General features: G+C 37.0%; 1 protein-coding gene across 1 annotated transcript in view; it reads left to right on the forward strand.

The window, feature by feature from the left end:
* The window catches only part of CMTM4 (CKLF like MARVEL transmembrane domain containing 4), a 30,464-nt gene that overhangs the window by 14,283 nt on the left and 2,718 nt on the right, over nucleotides 1-13,463 (forward strand). Inside the window, exon 2 of the mRNA XM_086469410.1 lies at nucleotides 3,894-4,070. Coding sequence (XP_086325536.1) covers nucleotides 3,894-4,070 — 177 coding nt within the window. The remainder of the gene's footprint in view (nucleotides 1-3,893; nucleotides 4,071-13,463) is intronic.

The following is a 13,463-nucleotide window of genomic DNA, read 5'->3' on the forward strand; positions in this document are numbered from 1 at the left end:
TGTTATGATAGTTATAGAGCCCTGTGAGAGAACAGGAGAAAATGGTTAGCACTAAACCTTCACTGAAGTCCCTCAGAAAATAAGCTGGGTAGCTGAGATCAAGACTAACTTTAGGTCTGTCTGCAGTGGGAGGCTCTGGGGCCATGCCTATGATCACAGCAATCTATGGCAATGTCAGTCAATTGGTGTTCTGGGTGTTAAAATTGTACTAATTCACTACGTAAATTATATAGCATGTCTCTCAAATTATTTCATAAATTAAAAAATGCAGAGAAATGGAAGCATTTTTCTTACAATGTTAACATGTTGGTTTTTTTAAATGAACTTGATCACTGGATGAACCATGGCCTTTGGCAAGCTGCTTTGGCTCACGTTGCAACATTTACACAATACTTTTAAGAAATGTAGCTGAGTAGATCATGGGTTTGATTCTATAAAGTATTTAATTTCCATTTCATGTGTTCAGAGTAGTTTGGTTTCTTTTATTAAAAATAAAATTAGATTAATCTCTGAGTGGAATGGCCAGTGAAAGCATCACTACCACTAGGGTGGTTTTGTAGAAGATTCACATTACTTGTAATTCATTGGAAGGATGCTTCTGGCAAGTTTATAAATGTGTAGGAGGACAAGATTACCCTGATGTTTCAAAGAGAAAATATTTCATATTAAAGACTGAGATTTATATTGTGTTTATGAAAAGGAAAGTTTCTGTATGGGTATAGCTTTTTCTCATGTGGTGATTAATTAAGATTTATTTTTTTTGTCATAGCATTTATTGTGAGACAAATAATGGTCAGTTAACAGGAAGGTATTATCTGTAGCACTGGCAGGATGGATCATCTTTGAGAAGGATGAAATATGTTTTTATTGCAAGAAAAATAGTAACACATTTAGTTGGACTATTACTTGAAGTACAAAAGTGTTACAAATAAATTGTATGCCTGGGAGTGTTCTCCCTTCTCTGTCCCCCCAACCAGCAAGTGTTCAGGTGTCCCGATCCACTCTGTGATAATATTCCTGTTAATAGTCAGTTACTGTGCATGTTTCCAAAACATAGCCTCTGCTTTGTGGCCAGAATCTCCATTGTAAATGGAAGCAGTTGAGGTTTTCTCCCAGCCTTTCTAATAAACGTATCAATAGACTTGGGCTGCCACAACCCAGACCACTGTACGCTAATGCCGCTGCACATTACTTAGACTGATGGCACATCTTTACTTGCATTTGAAATGGTTTGGGTTGGGTCAAACCTAAGTGTACACAACTAACTTTTTTTTTTTTCCTTATAGGGGTGTGTCACAGGTAAATGTACCTTATAATCTCTTAAGGGATAAAATGGAGTGTTAAGGTAGAATTGCTCTGAAGTTTGTTAATTATTAATGCTGAGCTTGGGAGTATATAAGTAACACGTGATGATTAGAATTCATTGCTCCAAGTGCCTCTTCAGTACATAATTTATTTCTAATGCTATATGCAAGGAACTCTTTCATCTTTTTTGAGCTTTGACTGCTCAGATGGGTACGTTAGCCTGGAAGAAGGCTATCATTATGGAGAAGAGTCAGAGTAAGATTTTTATCAGCAAAACAGCAGAGACTCCATATGCCAAGTAGCAGTTGCCCAGTGTAGTGACTGGTGTGCCAGAGGTTTTTGGCTCCTTCAGCCTAATCTTGGTGGCACAATACAGAGCTGTTCATAATTTTAGAAAATGAACATAATATAGTTTGCCCTTGTGCTACAGTATTTCTAGAGATTAATGCAGAACCATTTCTTTTAAAAGAATAACAATTTTAGAAGTGTCGTCATAGATCAAAAACAGTGGCAACTTAATTATATTGGAACATCTAAAAATTGAAGCTTTGCCAGCTAACATTTAATGTTAATACTTGATATTGATCCTGCTTGAAATGGCTAAGACTTTTTTTAGAGCTTGTTTTTTTTTAGATTATATTCAATATTATCCTCTGTTGTGAGGCTTGTGTTCACAGAAAAGTTGGACTTCATTACAAGCTAATACTGTAAAACAAAGCTGTGTTCTGGACAGTATGTTTTTGTGTGTGTCATTGCCGAAATCAGAGTTTGATTCTGGTTTTCTGAATGTTCCATTTCACCACATATTCTTTTTTGCTTTTTTTTTTTTTTTCCCCAAAGCAATTCAATGTGAAAGATAAAATCTGAAGTTAAGCGTTTAGTCACTGAGTATCCATTCAGAATTTGTTCGATGTGAATTGGCCTGCTCTATTAGCTGGCAAAAATTAGTATGCTCTCTTAAAGAGAACGTGCTAAGCAAGCTGTGAGAGTCTTTCTACCCAAGCATGAATTTTTTGGTTAAAACAGTTTTCCTTTGTTTTAATCCATTTTTAAACTTAAATTAGCTACTGTATTTTGAAGTACGTGGCAAATGAAGCATGCGGTGTATTGTCCTTTACTTAGAATTACTGCTGATGTTAGTGACAAAACGGTAACTTCTTTCAAAATCCTTTTTCTTCATTTTGCTAGTTTTCTTATAAGAGGTAAAGACAAATTAATGGATGAAGCATAAAAAGTGCTAGAAAAGTGTATCTGCAAAACATTATTGAAATTGGCAAAGAAGGATTTAGCAGAAGTTGGTTTGTATTGTGGCTTCTGTCAGTCTTTTAAACTTAGGTTTTGTTTCTGCAAAACCTTCAAATTATGGAATATTTAGCTCTGAGGAGGCTATCTTCCTGCGTTCTTCATCCTCAAATTGAAGTGACTTGCTATGGTCTCATTAGAATTTTGCAGCAGAGCAAAAAAGTTAATTCTTTCTGGAAAATGTAAGTGTGTGGGTGGGGGGATTATTGTCTTGAAGACAAAGCAAAACACTCTTAAGGCCTTCCTTGCTTGACATGGAAAATTAAAAACCAAACAAACAACAAAACAAAAGTGTTCATGCAACTGTTTTTCTTTTACCAGTTATATTTAAAGAGGAATCAGTTTGAAACATAGACGTACATATGTAAGTTGTATACTCTGTGGTAGCTAATCAGTGGTATGTAATGGTATCTAAGTGGTATCTATCAGTGGTAGCTAATACTGGTGTATGGTTTTTATATATTTTAGTTTTGTCCATTGGGCAGATTTTTTTAAGTATCGTGAGTTTCATTGTTTTATCCTAAATAGTAAATGAAACTCTTGTCTTGCAAAAGTCTGCATTTGTGTTGTCTATCAAGATATCTTCTGAATTTAGTGTGACTTAACCATTATCCTGGTTAGATGTATGTGTTTGCAGCACTAGGAGTTTTTCCCTCATCTATTTTCCTTCATCTGCTTGTTTTATGAGGGAATTATAAAGTGTGTTTTTATATGAACTATAGCATATTGATGATAAAAACCATAAAAAAGGCAGGCATTTTTGGAGGCTGGTAGAGGTCCTGGATCTATTCTGTTTTGAATTGATTTAGATCTCAAGTTGGTAGCAAATATTAAATAGTAGCTTTATTGAAATGTCTTTTACAGTCACACTATATTAATACTACATAATTGAGCTTGAGGTTGGCCCAATAGAAGGCATTCCATTTTCAAGTTTTGGAATAGCATATCATGAGTGAAAAATGAAATAAGGTGTTTTGAGGTGCCATTTGTGTATTAAGCCAATGGCCTGAAGCAATTTCGTGCCTTTCTGGGTGTCTTAAGTAATTTTGATGTTAGACTCCTTCTACTTTTGTTAAGATACAATTTGTTGAACAGGAGATATCCAGAAAATCTTGCATTAATTTGCTTTTGTTTTTGCTCTTTAGACAGTGCCCTGTTATAAACTAAAATCACACATTCCTGAGTGTAAACTGATCATGTTCCCAATGGAAATTTCAGGAATATTTGTGGCTACTTTCAAAATGTGGAAATCTATTTATATTTTTTCCACTTGTTTTTCTTCCTAGGTTTTGGCACTGATTGCATTCATCTGCATAGAGACCATCATGGAATGCTCCCCATGCGAAGGCCTTTATTTCTTCGAGTTTGTGAGCTGTAGTGCATTGGTGGTTACTGGAGTTCTGTTGCTTATGTTCAGTCTAAATCTTCACACAAGAATACCGCAGATCAACTGGAATCTTACTGTAAGTTCATACAAATCGTCACTCTGTTAAAAATAGCTGCAAATCTGTTTTTAAATTTGGTCTTTGAACTTTACTTTCTGCTGTTGTTTAAGATTGTGTATGAGTGTTCTTGATGGTAAGTAAAGTATACATTTTACTTATATTTATTTTGAACGCTAACAGCAGAACGAGCTTTGAAATATAGTGAGATTAAACTACGTTAAATAGAACTAAAATTATCTTCTGGTAGATTCTCTTTGGAAAGAAAAACTTCTTGCTAATGCCAGTGATTACTGTTTGTGGATGAAGTGGATAAAAAAAATGCAGCCTGTAGTTACTTAGCTTTGACAGATGCTATATTTACAGTAGCCTGTTGTTCTCCTAATCTGTTTTTTTATTACTAGAACAGCCGTGCTACGTATATTTTCTTATACAGTTTAATACAATTATTGTGTAGTAGTGTACAAAATTGTGCTTTCTGTGAAAATCAAGTGTTTTGAATTGCTTACACACATAACTGTTCAATGTTGACTGGCAGTGCTTAATTTGCTCTTAAATATGAGGAGTTTTAGGAAGAGAACTGCTGGCAGTGCACATTCCTTTTGTACAAGTCTCTATTTCCATGCTGTATTATGAGTTAAACTTTCAGATTGGGTTGCATAAACACAGGTCACAAAACCAACATGTTAAGTCACTAGCAAAAGATCTGTCAGCTTCGAGGACACTATTTATAACTTCTTTGGACAGTACAGATACATATGTGTGTATGTTCTGTTTTATTTTATAACAGTAATTTTGTAAGTACTGTTGGAGACCAGTCCCAGAGGTTTTTAGGCTTCTGTGTGATTTTTTTTTGTTGTTGTTGTTGTTTTAAATGTAATTTGTTAATGTTGCAATTTGCATGTTTGCAGTAACTCTTTATAAGCCTAAATGACTTGTCTAAAATGAGACTGGAATGTGGAATTAGATGATCATTTGTACCCTGGGGATGCATGGTCTTTTGAGGAACTCTTCCTAAGAGTACTTGGTAGATAGATTAGATGGACTGAGAACTGTGACTGGTAACTGTAGGTGGGGGAGATCCACATAGCTTGCAAAACAAAACCAGTGGAACCACTGGAATGTTACTGGGTTGTCTTGCCTTTACTCCTTTTGTCTCTGCCAGTATTGTCACCACTTATGTTTGTGGCAAGCTGAAAAGCAGCAGCTGCAGAGAGAAGGTACTCTCTCTGTTGCCAGCTTCGTTATTTAGTGATCATCACAATAGCTTGACAGCCGAAAACAGCAATTGAAGACCAACTCTTTATACAACACAGTTCTGCACATGCTAGTGGGATGTACAAGAGCGTGATAACAAGTGTGTAGCAGTGCATGTGTCATGTAAACTACATGATGGTTTTGCTGGTGTGATACGTGTGGTTTCACAGTGAGTACTAGATCTAGCTTATGTTCAAAGTAAGTTTGACCCAGACTTTTTATCAAGAGACCAGAGTGGTATGCATGGTGTCGATGACTGAGCTGAAGTTGTGTCTCTGACAGAGTCAGTTAATGACTTTGCATACCCTGGGTTCTGTGTGCCTATACCTTTTGTTCTCTTGTTGAGCCCTGCGCACACTTTTACTGCCTACCAAAACCCTTTGACAATATGTTGAACATATGTAAGTACAGAAGCCTAAATACAGCTCTCTGCCTCCCTGCCCCCCCCCCCCCAATAACACAGTAAATACCAGTGTGTAACTGGTAGGTCCTTTCAGCCACTTTGACTTAGGTGTTTGAACGACAAGAATTGCTGCTTTGAGTGCAGTGTTACTTGCCTCTGCGTAGCACTCTGTCAAGAGATCTTTAGAGGAAAGAGGGCTTAAAAATCCAGCCAGTTGTGGTGTGGTCTTTTGTTTGTTTTGGTTGGTTGTTTTTTTTAAAAGCGAAGTATTTTGGGTTTTAGGGCAATGGTTACACTCTGAACCTTTTATCCAAACAGCATGGAGCAACATGACATGGTCAGAGTTCAACCTGAAAGGCAGGTGGAATATTCCTCAAATGCTTTTTCTTTAGTTCATATTGCCAGATCAACACAGTAGAAGTAAATTGTCATGATCTCACGAGTCTCATTCTTTTAATTATGTCCTGAAGATGAAATGCTTCTTCCATCATTATACCAAAGATCTCTAACAGAAGTGAAAAGAGAACTGGAAGCTTCTGACTTCTGTTAACTGATAGGACCATCCTTCTTCCTGGTATTGCTTACTGATTTTAACAATCATTAGTCTGATGGGACTGTTACTCTGAGAGTAGTGTGGGAGTATCTTCGTTACTCATATAGCTGTAGTCTGCTGTTGCATGTATAGAGAGAGATCAAAGGCTGCTGATAAAAAAACCAAAACCAAACCCTATGGGAGATTACTTTGGAAAAGTTAGTAGGAAATTTAAGAATGTGGAGTTGTGGTTGAATGTTTTTTTGGCTTATTTTGGCATTTTATTCTTTACAGTTTAGGTGTATATTCATACATTATTTGCCTCTTTCAATATTTGGTACTTTCCAATGTTTTGATGGTTATTTTGGTAATTTTGCAGTCTCTGTATATGACACAGTTGTCACAGGAGTTGCTTCTTAAACAACAGGCTTTCACACTCCTGAATGCTTTAGGAGGAAGTCACTCCTGCTTATGTATAAATTCATTAATATACATGCTTTAACCCCCCCGACTTTGTAATGGGTATTTCCCTTGTGAAAAGTCTGAGACTTTGCTTGTAGAACCTGTGAGAGAAATAGAGGCTGTTACACTGCTTGAAAGAATTTGGTAGTCTTAAATTTAGGAAGAAGCCTTTCTTTAAACACGACATCGCACAAACTTCGTAGGAACCGTTTGAAACCATCTGCTTTCAAATGATCCTGGGTATTAGAAAGTACTGGGCTATCAGCTGCTCTTGTCCAATACAGGATTGTTTCCTTTAGTACTTCATTAAAATTAGTCTTCTTTCTCATGTGTTGTGGATATTGTCTGATGTCCCCTATTCCTGGTTGGAATGAAAATGTGGATGGGTATATACTAGCATCTAACAGATAGCAAATTGGCAAATTTTTTTTTCATATATATTTTTAGCCATTTGAGGAAAAGAGCTCTGCTTTGATCCTAATTAGAGACTTGCCAATCATTTTCACATTTTCCTGAGATAAACATGAAAGAAACATGGAGATGGTGAGGCCGGAAAAGAGCCTTGCCTGGGTGTGTTGGAGACAGGTAAGTCTGTTACAGTAAGATGAAAGAACACTCGCTTGTCTGTATTGCGCAGCACTATCAATATTATGCAAAAATGCAAAAGCTGGGGAACCTGTCAGTGGAAATTTCCATTTCCTTTATGTTTCACAGCTCAAAGGGAGTCTATTCTGCAAGGAAACTAGCAAGTGGCGTAGGGGAATGAAGAGCACACCACAGCAGAGATTCCTGCTTAACTGATGAGCTGCTGCTTTGAAATGTTTGTTTTCAGACTTAGCTAATAACTGAATGTTTGCTATAATTTTGTGTTTGGCTAAATTATCCTTTTTTTAATTCATTTGAATCTCATGTGATCTACAGGGAGAGCTTAAGATCTTGCAGCCAAACTGTGTGCGTGACATGGCCCCCTGGAAGTAGGGACAGGGTACGCAAGTTAACAGGAGTGTTTGTAGTAACTTTGGTGTTCTGGTGAATTTGCATGTGGTTTGCCAGGCTTTCTGACACCACTGCCACTGCAGAGTGGATCCACTGTAATGCTGCAGTACCTTTTTTTCGGGGCGAACAACTGAGATGACTTTGGGAGTGGGAGAAGCAAATAGCTGAGACTACTGGAATTTGACAGTGTCTCTTGGATGAGTGTCTGTATGATGAGAGAAATCAGAGTCATTACGGATGTAAATAATTGCATAATCAGCCAGCAGAATGGACTATTTATGTCTGTGTGTAGGGGGGGAAAAATCTTCCAATAGATTTTGACCATTGATTTTAAAAAAAAAATTTTTTTTTTTATTTTAAACATCCAGTGCAGCTCTGGTACTGTGTTTCATGTGTGTGTGCAGTTCTGAATGCAGAGTTTTTCAGCCTAGAGCAACGTCAAAGATGAGGCACAGAACTGAGCATAGCACAAACATTAGAGTTCCACTGGGCTTGTTAGCCTGGACTCAGTCTCAGGGAAGCACTGCTACAGGGAGGAAACTTGAGGAGTCAGGTGTGTGTCTCAGAAGACATAGATCAGTGGTTGTATTTTGTGCTGCCTGAAAACTTATTTCATCATCTTTGCAGGGCTGGGTTTTTTTTTCAGTTGTTGCAGCAATGAAAGCTTGTGTGCAAGCAACTGACACTTGAAGTAGTTGCAGAAAATTTGATGCAGTGCCAGAATGACAAACCGTCTTATGCTAGCCTTGCTGTGAAGAGTTTAGTTACAAAGCTGTAGTTCAAAGGCCTTCACAGGGCAATCATAATTTTTTTTTTTCAATTTTTTTTCCTCCCCTCTGTTTTGAAAAAAAAATTTGTTTTTCTTTGGCTTGCTTAGCTGTTGAATGAGAAATTAAATAAGTCATCCTTCAATTCTATGTTTGCTGCTGTCAAAATAGCAATACCTATTAAGGATAAAAATGAGTATTTTATAAACTTCAAAAAAAATCAGAATTAATTTCCTCTGGGTTAGTGTTTTTCGTGGACAGTTCTCATTTGTTGCAGCATGATGTAAACAATGCATTATTCTGTAAGAAATAAAGCACAAATTTTAAATATGAGAAATATTATGTGGTTTGGTAGTTACTGCTAGTAAGGTCTGTTGCTTTATGACAGTAACTGGTGGCCCTTTCTGTGTGTAGGACTGCTTATTGGAAAAACGCATAGGGAAAGCAGTGAGGAGCAGCTAAGAAAGAATTGAGAGGTGATTTTCAAGAAACCAAAATGAAATGGGGATTGTAGAAGCATTCATTCAGGAATGTTTTGTCATTTGCAGCAGAGTTACTACATATAACAGAGCTTGTATTCCAACTCAAAAATAGTTAGAAATAAGAATAAAATCATATGAATCTTGGTTTTGAGGCTACTTCATCATAGCTTGTCCCTGACCTTTTGGAGAGCTGGCTAAGGTTTTTGAAAGTCACTTGTGTTAATTCAGGGTTTTTTTACATACTTTGCTTGAGATGTTGGAAGTAGAACTGGCAAGTGCCAGACCCCTGGGACCAGATTGAAGTGGCTGAACAGGAGAAGCTGCAGATGAATGCTAGTGACCTTTGGGGGCTGCTGTATGTGACATGGGACCCACGGGGACCTTCAGCCCTGCTCAGGGGCTAGGCAGCATAGCCCTACACTGTGAGATGGGCACTAAGATACCTCTGCACAGTATGAATCCAGCCCTCTGGGTCACTAACATACTTCTGAAACTGTTGGTCACAGACTGTTTTATCAAGGGGAAGCAATGCTTATGTGAATCTTGGAGTAGCATAAGCTAGTGTTTGAATAAAGGCTCCCATACCTGTGTAAGCCTAAATAAATGATAAAAAAAGAGATGGGAATTAATGCTTATACAGTTTGGTTCTTTCTACCTAGGACTTTTGCTTGAGAAACCATGTTTCCCTTTTTAACTGTGGTGCAAAAAATACTCATACAGTGTCTAATAATATGATTAGAGTAAAATTACGGGAGTTTGACCAGAGGTGTTTGGTTTAAAGGACTGACTGATATGTTTGTAAGCTTCAAATTGATAGCTTCATATAGAAACAAGAGGAAAAGTTCCCAAACCTTGCAAGTAAAATACTAGTTGGAGGAAAAAATAGGGGCGTTGTAAAAAAAAAAAAAAAAAAAAAAAAAATCAGTAACTGCACTCCCCTTCCCTTCCCCACCAACTGAAAAATAAACCACCAAACTCCAAACAGAGCTAAAAGGAAATGTTACTTTGAGCACTCTTTTTTTGTGGAAAATAAACTGGACAGCATCAGGTCACTAACTCTTGTCACCTTTTGTGACAAAGTCAAGCTGATGAAATGTGCAGGCTTCTTTTCCAGATTACATTTATTTATCTACTTTAAACTCCATCTAAATGTAAACTTCTGAATTTCAGAAAGCAAATGACAAAAGCAACCACTGGTATAAAGGTCATATTTTTGTTCATACAAATTACGATTGCAATATGGCACTAAATAGTACCTGGTCACTTGTGCAGCTTCTTACTTCACCATGAAAGACAGGATGGTAAGGCAGTGCATGTATTTTGATTGAATGCGTCTTAGAAGTTTGCATGTGTAAAGTCATGGAGAGCAATGGATAAAGGCACGTGGATGTTACTGATGCCTCTGGGGTCAGAGCCAGCTCCTGGTAATGTACCAGACTGGAGGACTAAACAGTAGCTTTCGAAGTTACTAAACAGAAGCTTCAGGAGTTACTTAATGGGAGTTTTCCGGTCTATTAACAGACCTCTCATTCATAGCGCCAATTCAGCTTTTCCATCCTCATTAATCCAGGAACCGTACCTGCCCAAACCCTTAAAAGTGGAAAATTGTAGGATGCTGTCCACTTTTCTAGAGTTTCCCACCTTTACAGCAGAATCAGCAGAACAAAAGCCTCGTCCTTTTTAGTATAAAATGCTATCTTGGCATAAACCCATCGTCATCCACAAGTTCAGATGCCTCCTCTGCCTTATGCTCCTTCTGAGTGGAACAGATAGCTGGGCATGGCAGTAGCAAAAACATGTCCTTGGATACTCTCCTTTGGACTATTGGACCATTGGTGACTGAATTTGCAAATAACTAGCAAGTGACCAGAAGTCAGTCCTTCATTTTAAATCATTTTGAAAAGGAGAAAGGGAGCGGCAGCAGTCTAGAGTGGATTTTATTCAGCTCATAGATTTTATTCTCTGTTATGGATGGCAGCTTTGTACAGTATTTTATGGCACAGCATACTGTCTCATGAGGTTGCTGTAATTTCAGCAGAAATTCTTCTATCTGTGTGATGTGGTTTTTACTTTGTCTATAAATATAATAGCAAGAACTTCAGCTACATCATGGCCAGATTTGAAATGGCTCATCTTTTTTCAATTAGTTTATTCTTTTTATTGTCACGATTATTCATTTTCTCTTACGTGGAAAAAAGCTGCATTATTTTAGGGAGTGTCCTTTACTTCTCAAATTCTTCCTGTAGTTCATTCTCTTTTGTTTCTGCTCTGACTTAGTTCAAAACCATTGTATTTTTTTCTTTTCTTATCTTTCTGCTTTAAGTAGTATGTACCAAATTTTGGATTAAAAACCTCCACTGATATTTGCATCTGTGATGTTACCATTATATAGCTGTATGACAATGTTATTGATAAATGTCATTGCTCCTTAAGCTCCAAACAATCAGCTCTTTGGATACGAAAGATTGTGTTAGTTTTAGCTTAAGTAATCAGCCTTACTGTATGAATGTGAATCAATTATTAATTGCATTATAAGGTTTTGACCTAAACAGGGAAAATGGAGTTGCAGAAACGAATAAATTGGAGCCTCAAGATGGAATAAATTTTTAGATTTGAATTGTTAGATTCTTTGCAAGGACAAACTTGATGTTCTGTGTAAAGAATACAATTTAAAAAATGCCAGTGACGATGACAAAGTCTCTAATGCACTTAAGTCTTTGATATCCTGGAAAAATCATGACAAAGGCACCAGTGGTCTAATTTCAGCAGTATTTAATGTTCTGCAGTATCTCAAACTACTTACAAGAAGCCTTCAAGGCAGTTTATAGCATGGAGATAGATGATAATGTCTGTCATGTTGTGGATAGGTCTAGCTATCTTGCTTGTACTATTCTCCTTTGGAAAGATGATCAAGCTGACGGATTCAAAAAGTCAGAGATCAGTGGGATTAATAAGCACATCTGACCCCATAAATCATAGAGCATTATGTGTCATCCACTTAGTCTTTAAGTATGGTGCTAAGGAAGTACAAAATGTGTGTCTGAAAAAACACAATCTGGATTATAAGTGTAAAGGTGGAATATTAGGTTTGTTCTGATGGTTGGCTCCCTTACAATTAAAACTTACTTCATTTTGAATAGATTTTTGTCTTAACTTTGCAGATGTTAATTTTGTTGTACTATTAATTTTATTGTGCTTTTCTATGTTAAACTTTTAAAACCTCAGTTTTTTTATTATTTGAACATTGGAGTCCTCAAGTATACACTCAATCTTTTTAATATTCGAAGCAGTTTAGGTTCTTTGATTCATACTGTGAGAAATTTTCTCATCCTTTCAAATAACTTCTGTGGCTCTTCTCTGTGCCTTGTCCAATTTTTCAACATACTTTTAAAAATGTGGCTACCGGAACAGGATGCAGCATTCCAGTGTCCCTTGCAAAGGTAAGATTAACACCTTCCGCCTATCGTGTCCATATGTCCAAAGTAATGTATAAGTGCTTTTTCTCCCTTTTTTTTTTTGTCATGGCATCACATCTTGAGATGCTTACCTACTGTAATTACTAAGTTCTTCCAAGTTATTTCTTTTAGGATTTCGTCTCTGTCATGTAGGTCGTTCCTGTTGGTGGCAAATGTACTCTGGTATTAAAATACACAACTTGACCTTGGGTTTAATGATTTTTTTTTTTTAATTATTTAGGAGCATAGCTGCCCTCTCCTTAGTATTTAGTTTCAGCATTCTTGGTGACATACATATGTTTACTCTAGAGACTTGATGAAAATGTTGAATACTGTTGTCTGGTACCTGTTGTCACGTATAGGGAGACTTCCCCTCTAGTGAGAAAAGGTTTGTGCAGATGAGAACCACAGCTCTTATTGGCAACCCCAGAAGCACAGCTGGAGCTGCAAAACTCCAACTATCCTTCTCTCCATCTTTGAGAAATTGTGACATGCCATTTATTTTCTAATACCTCTATTTCTTAACTTAATCTCTGCAAAACAAGAAGTTATGTAATTAAAACTGCAATAATGATTTAAAAAAAATCCCAATTTTGTTTGCTGTAAGTACTAGATGACATCTGTTTTGGTAACCTTGAACAGAGATAAAAAGTATCTCTAATTACACACTGGCAGGTGAAAAGATGGTAGGAGTTTGAGACCCACAATTCGCTTTTGTTTCCTTACTATTTGGCAAGACAGTTTGGGTCTTACTGGGCTCATGAAAGCTGAACATGTCAGTGGAAATAGCAATGAGCAATGGAAGCCTCGGATTTCTTGGGAAGGTCCCTCTTTTAGATGAGAGTCAGGCAACAGTGAGACATCATACAATTTATCCCCAGGTACGCTTAATTTTGATAACCAGCTGTTGCTGAGTCAGTACCTTTAGAATAGATAGTTTTCCCTGTGAACCACACAGCACCAGAAACTTTTGTTTTTACATTACTTTCTAAGCATTCTCCAATCATGGCTAGGAAAACAGATGTTTTTAGGGGTGGTTGGATGACGATGGCCTTTCCAA

Source organism: Leptosomus discolor, chromosome 8, assembly GCF_034619465.1.
Source record: "Leptosomus discolor isolate bLepDis1 chromosome 8, bLepDis1.hap2, whole genome shotgun sequence".
NCBI lineage: Eukaryota > Metazoa > Chordata > Aves > Leptosomiformes > Leptosomidae > Leptosomus > Leptosomus discolor.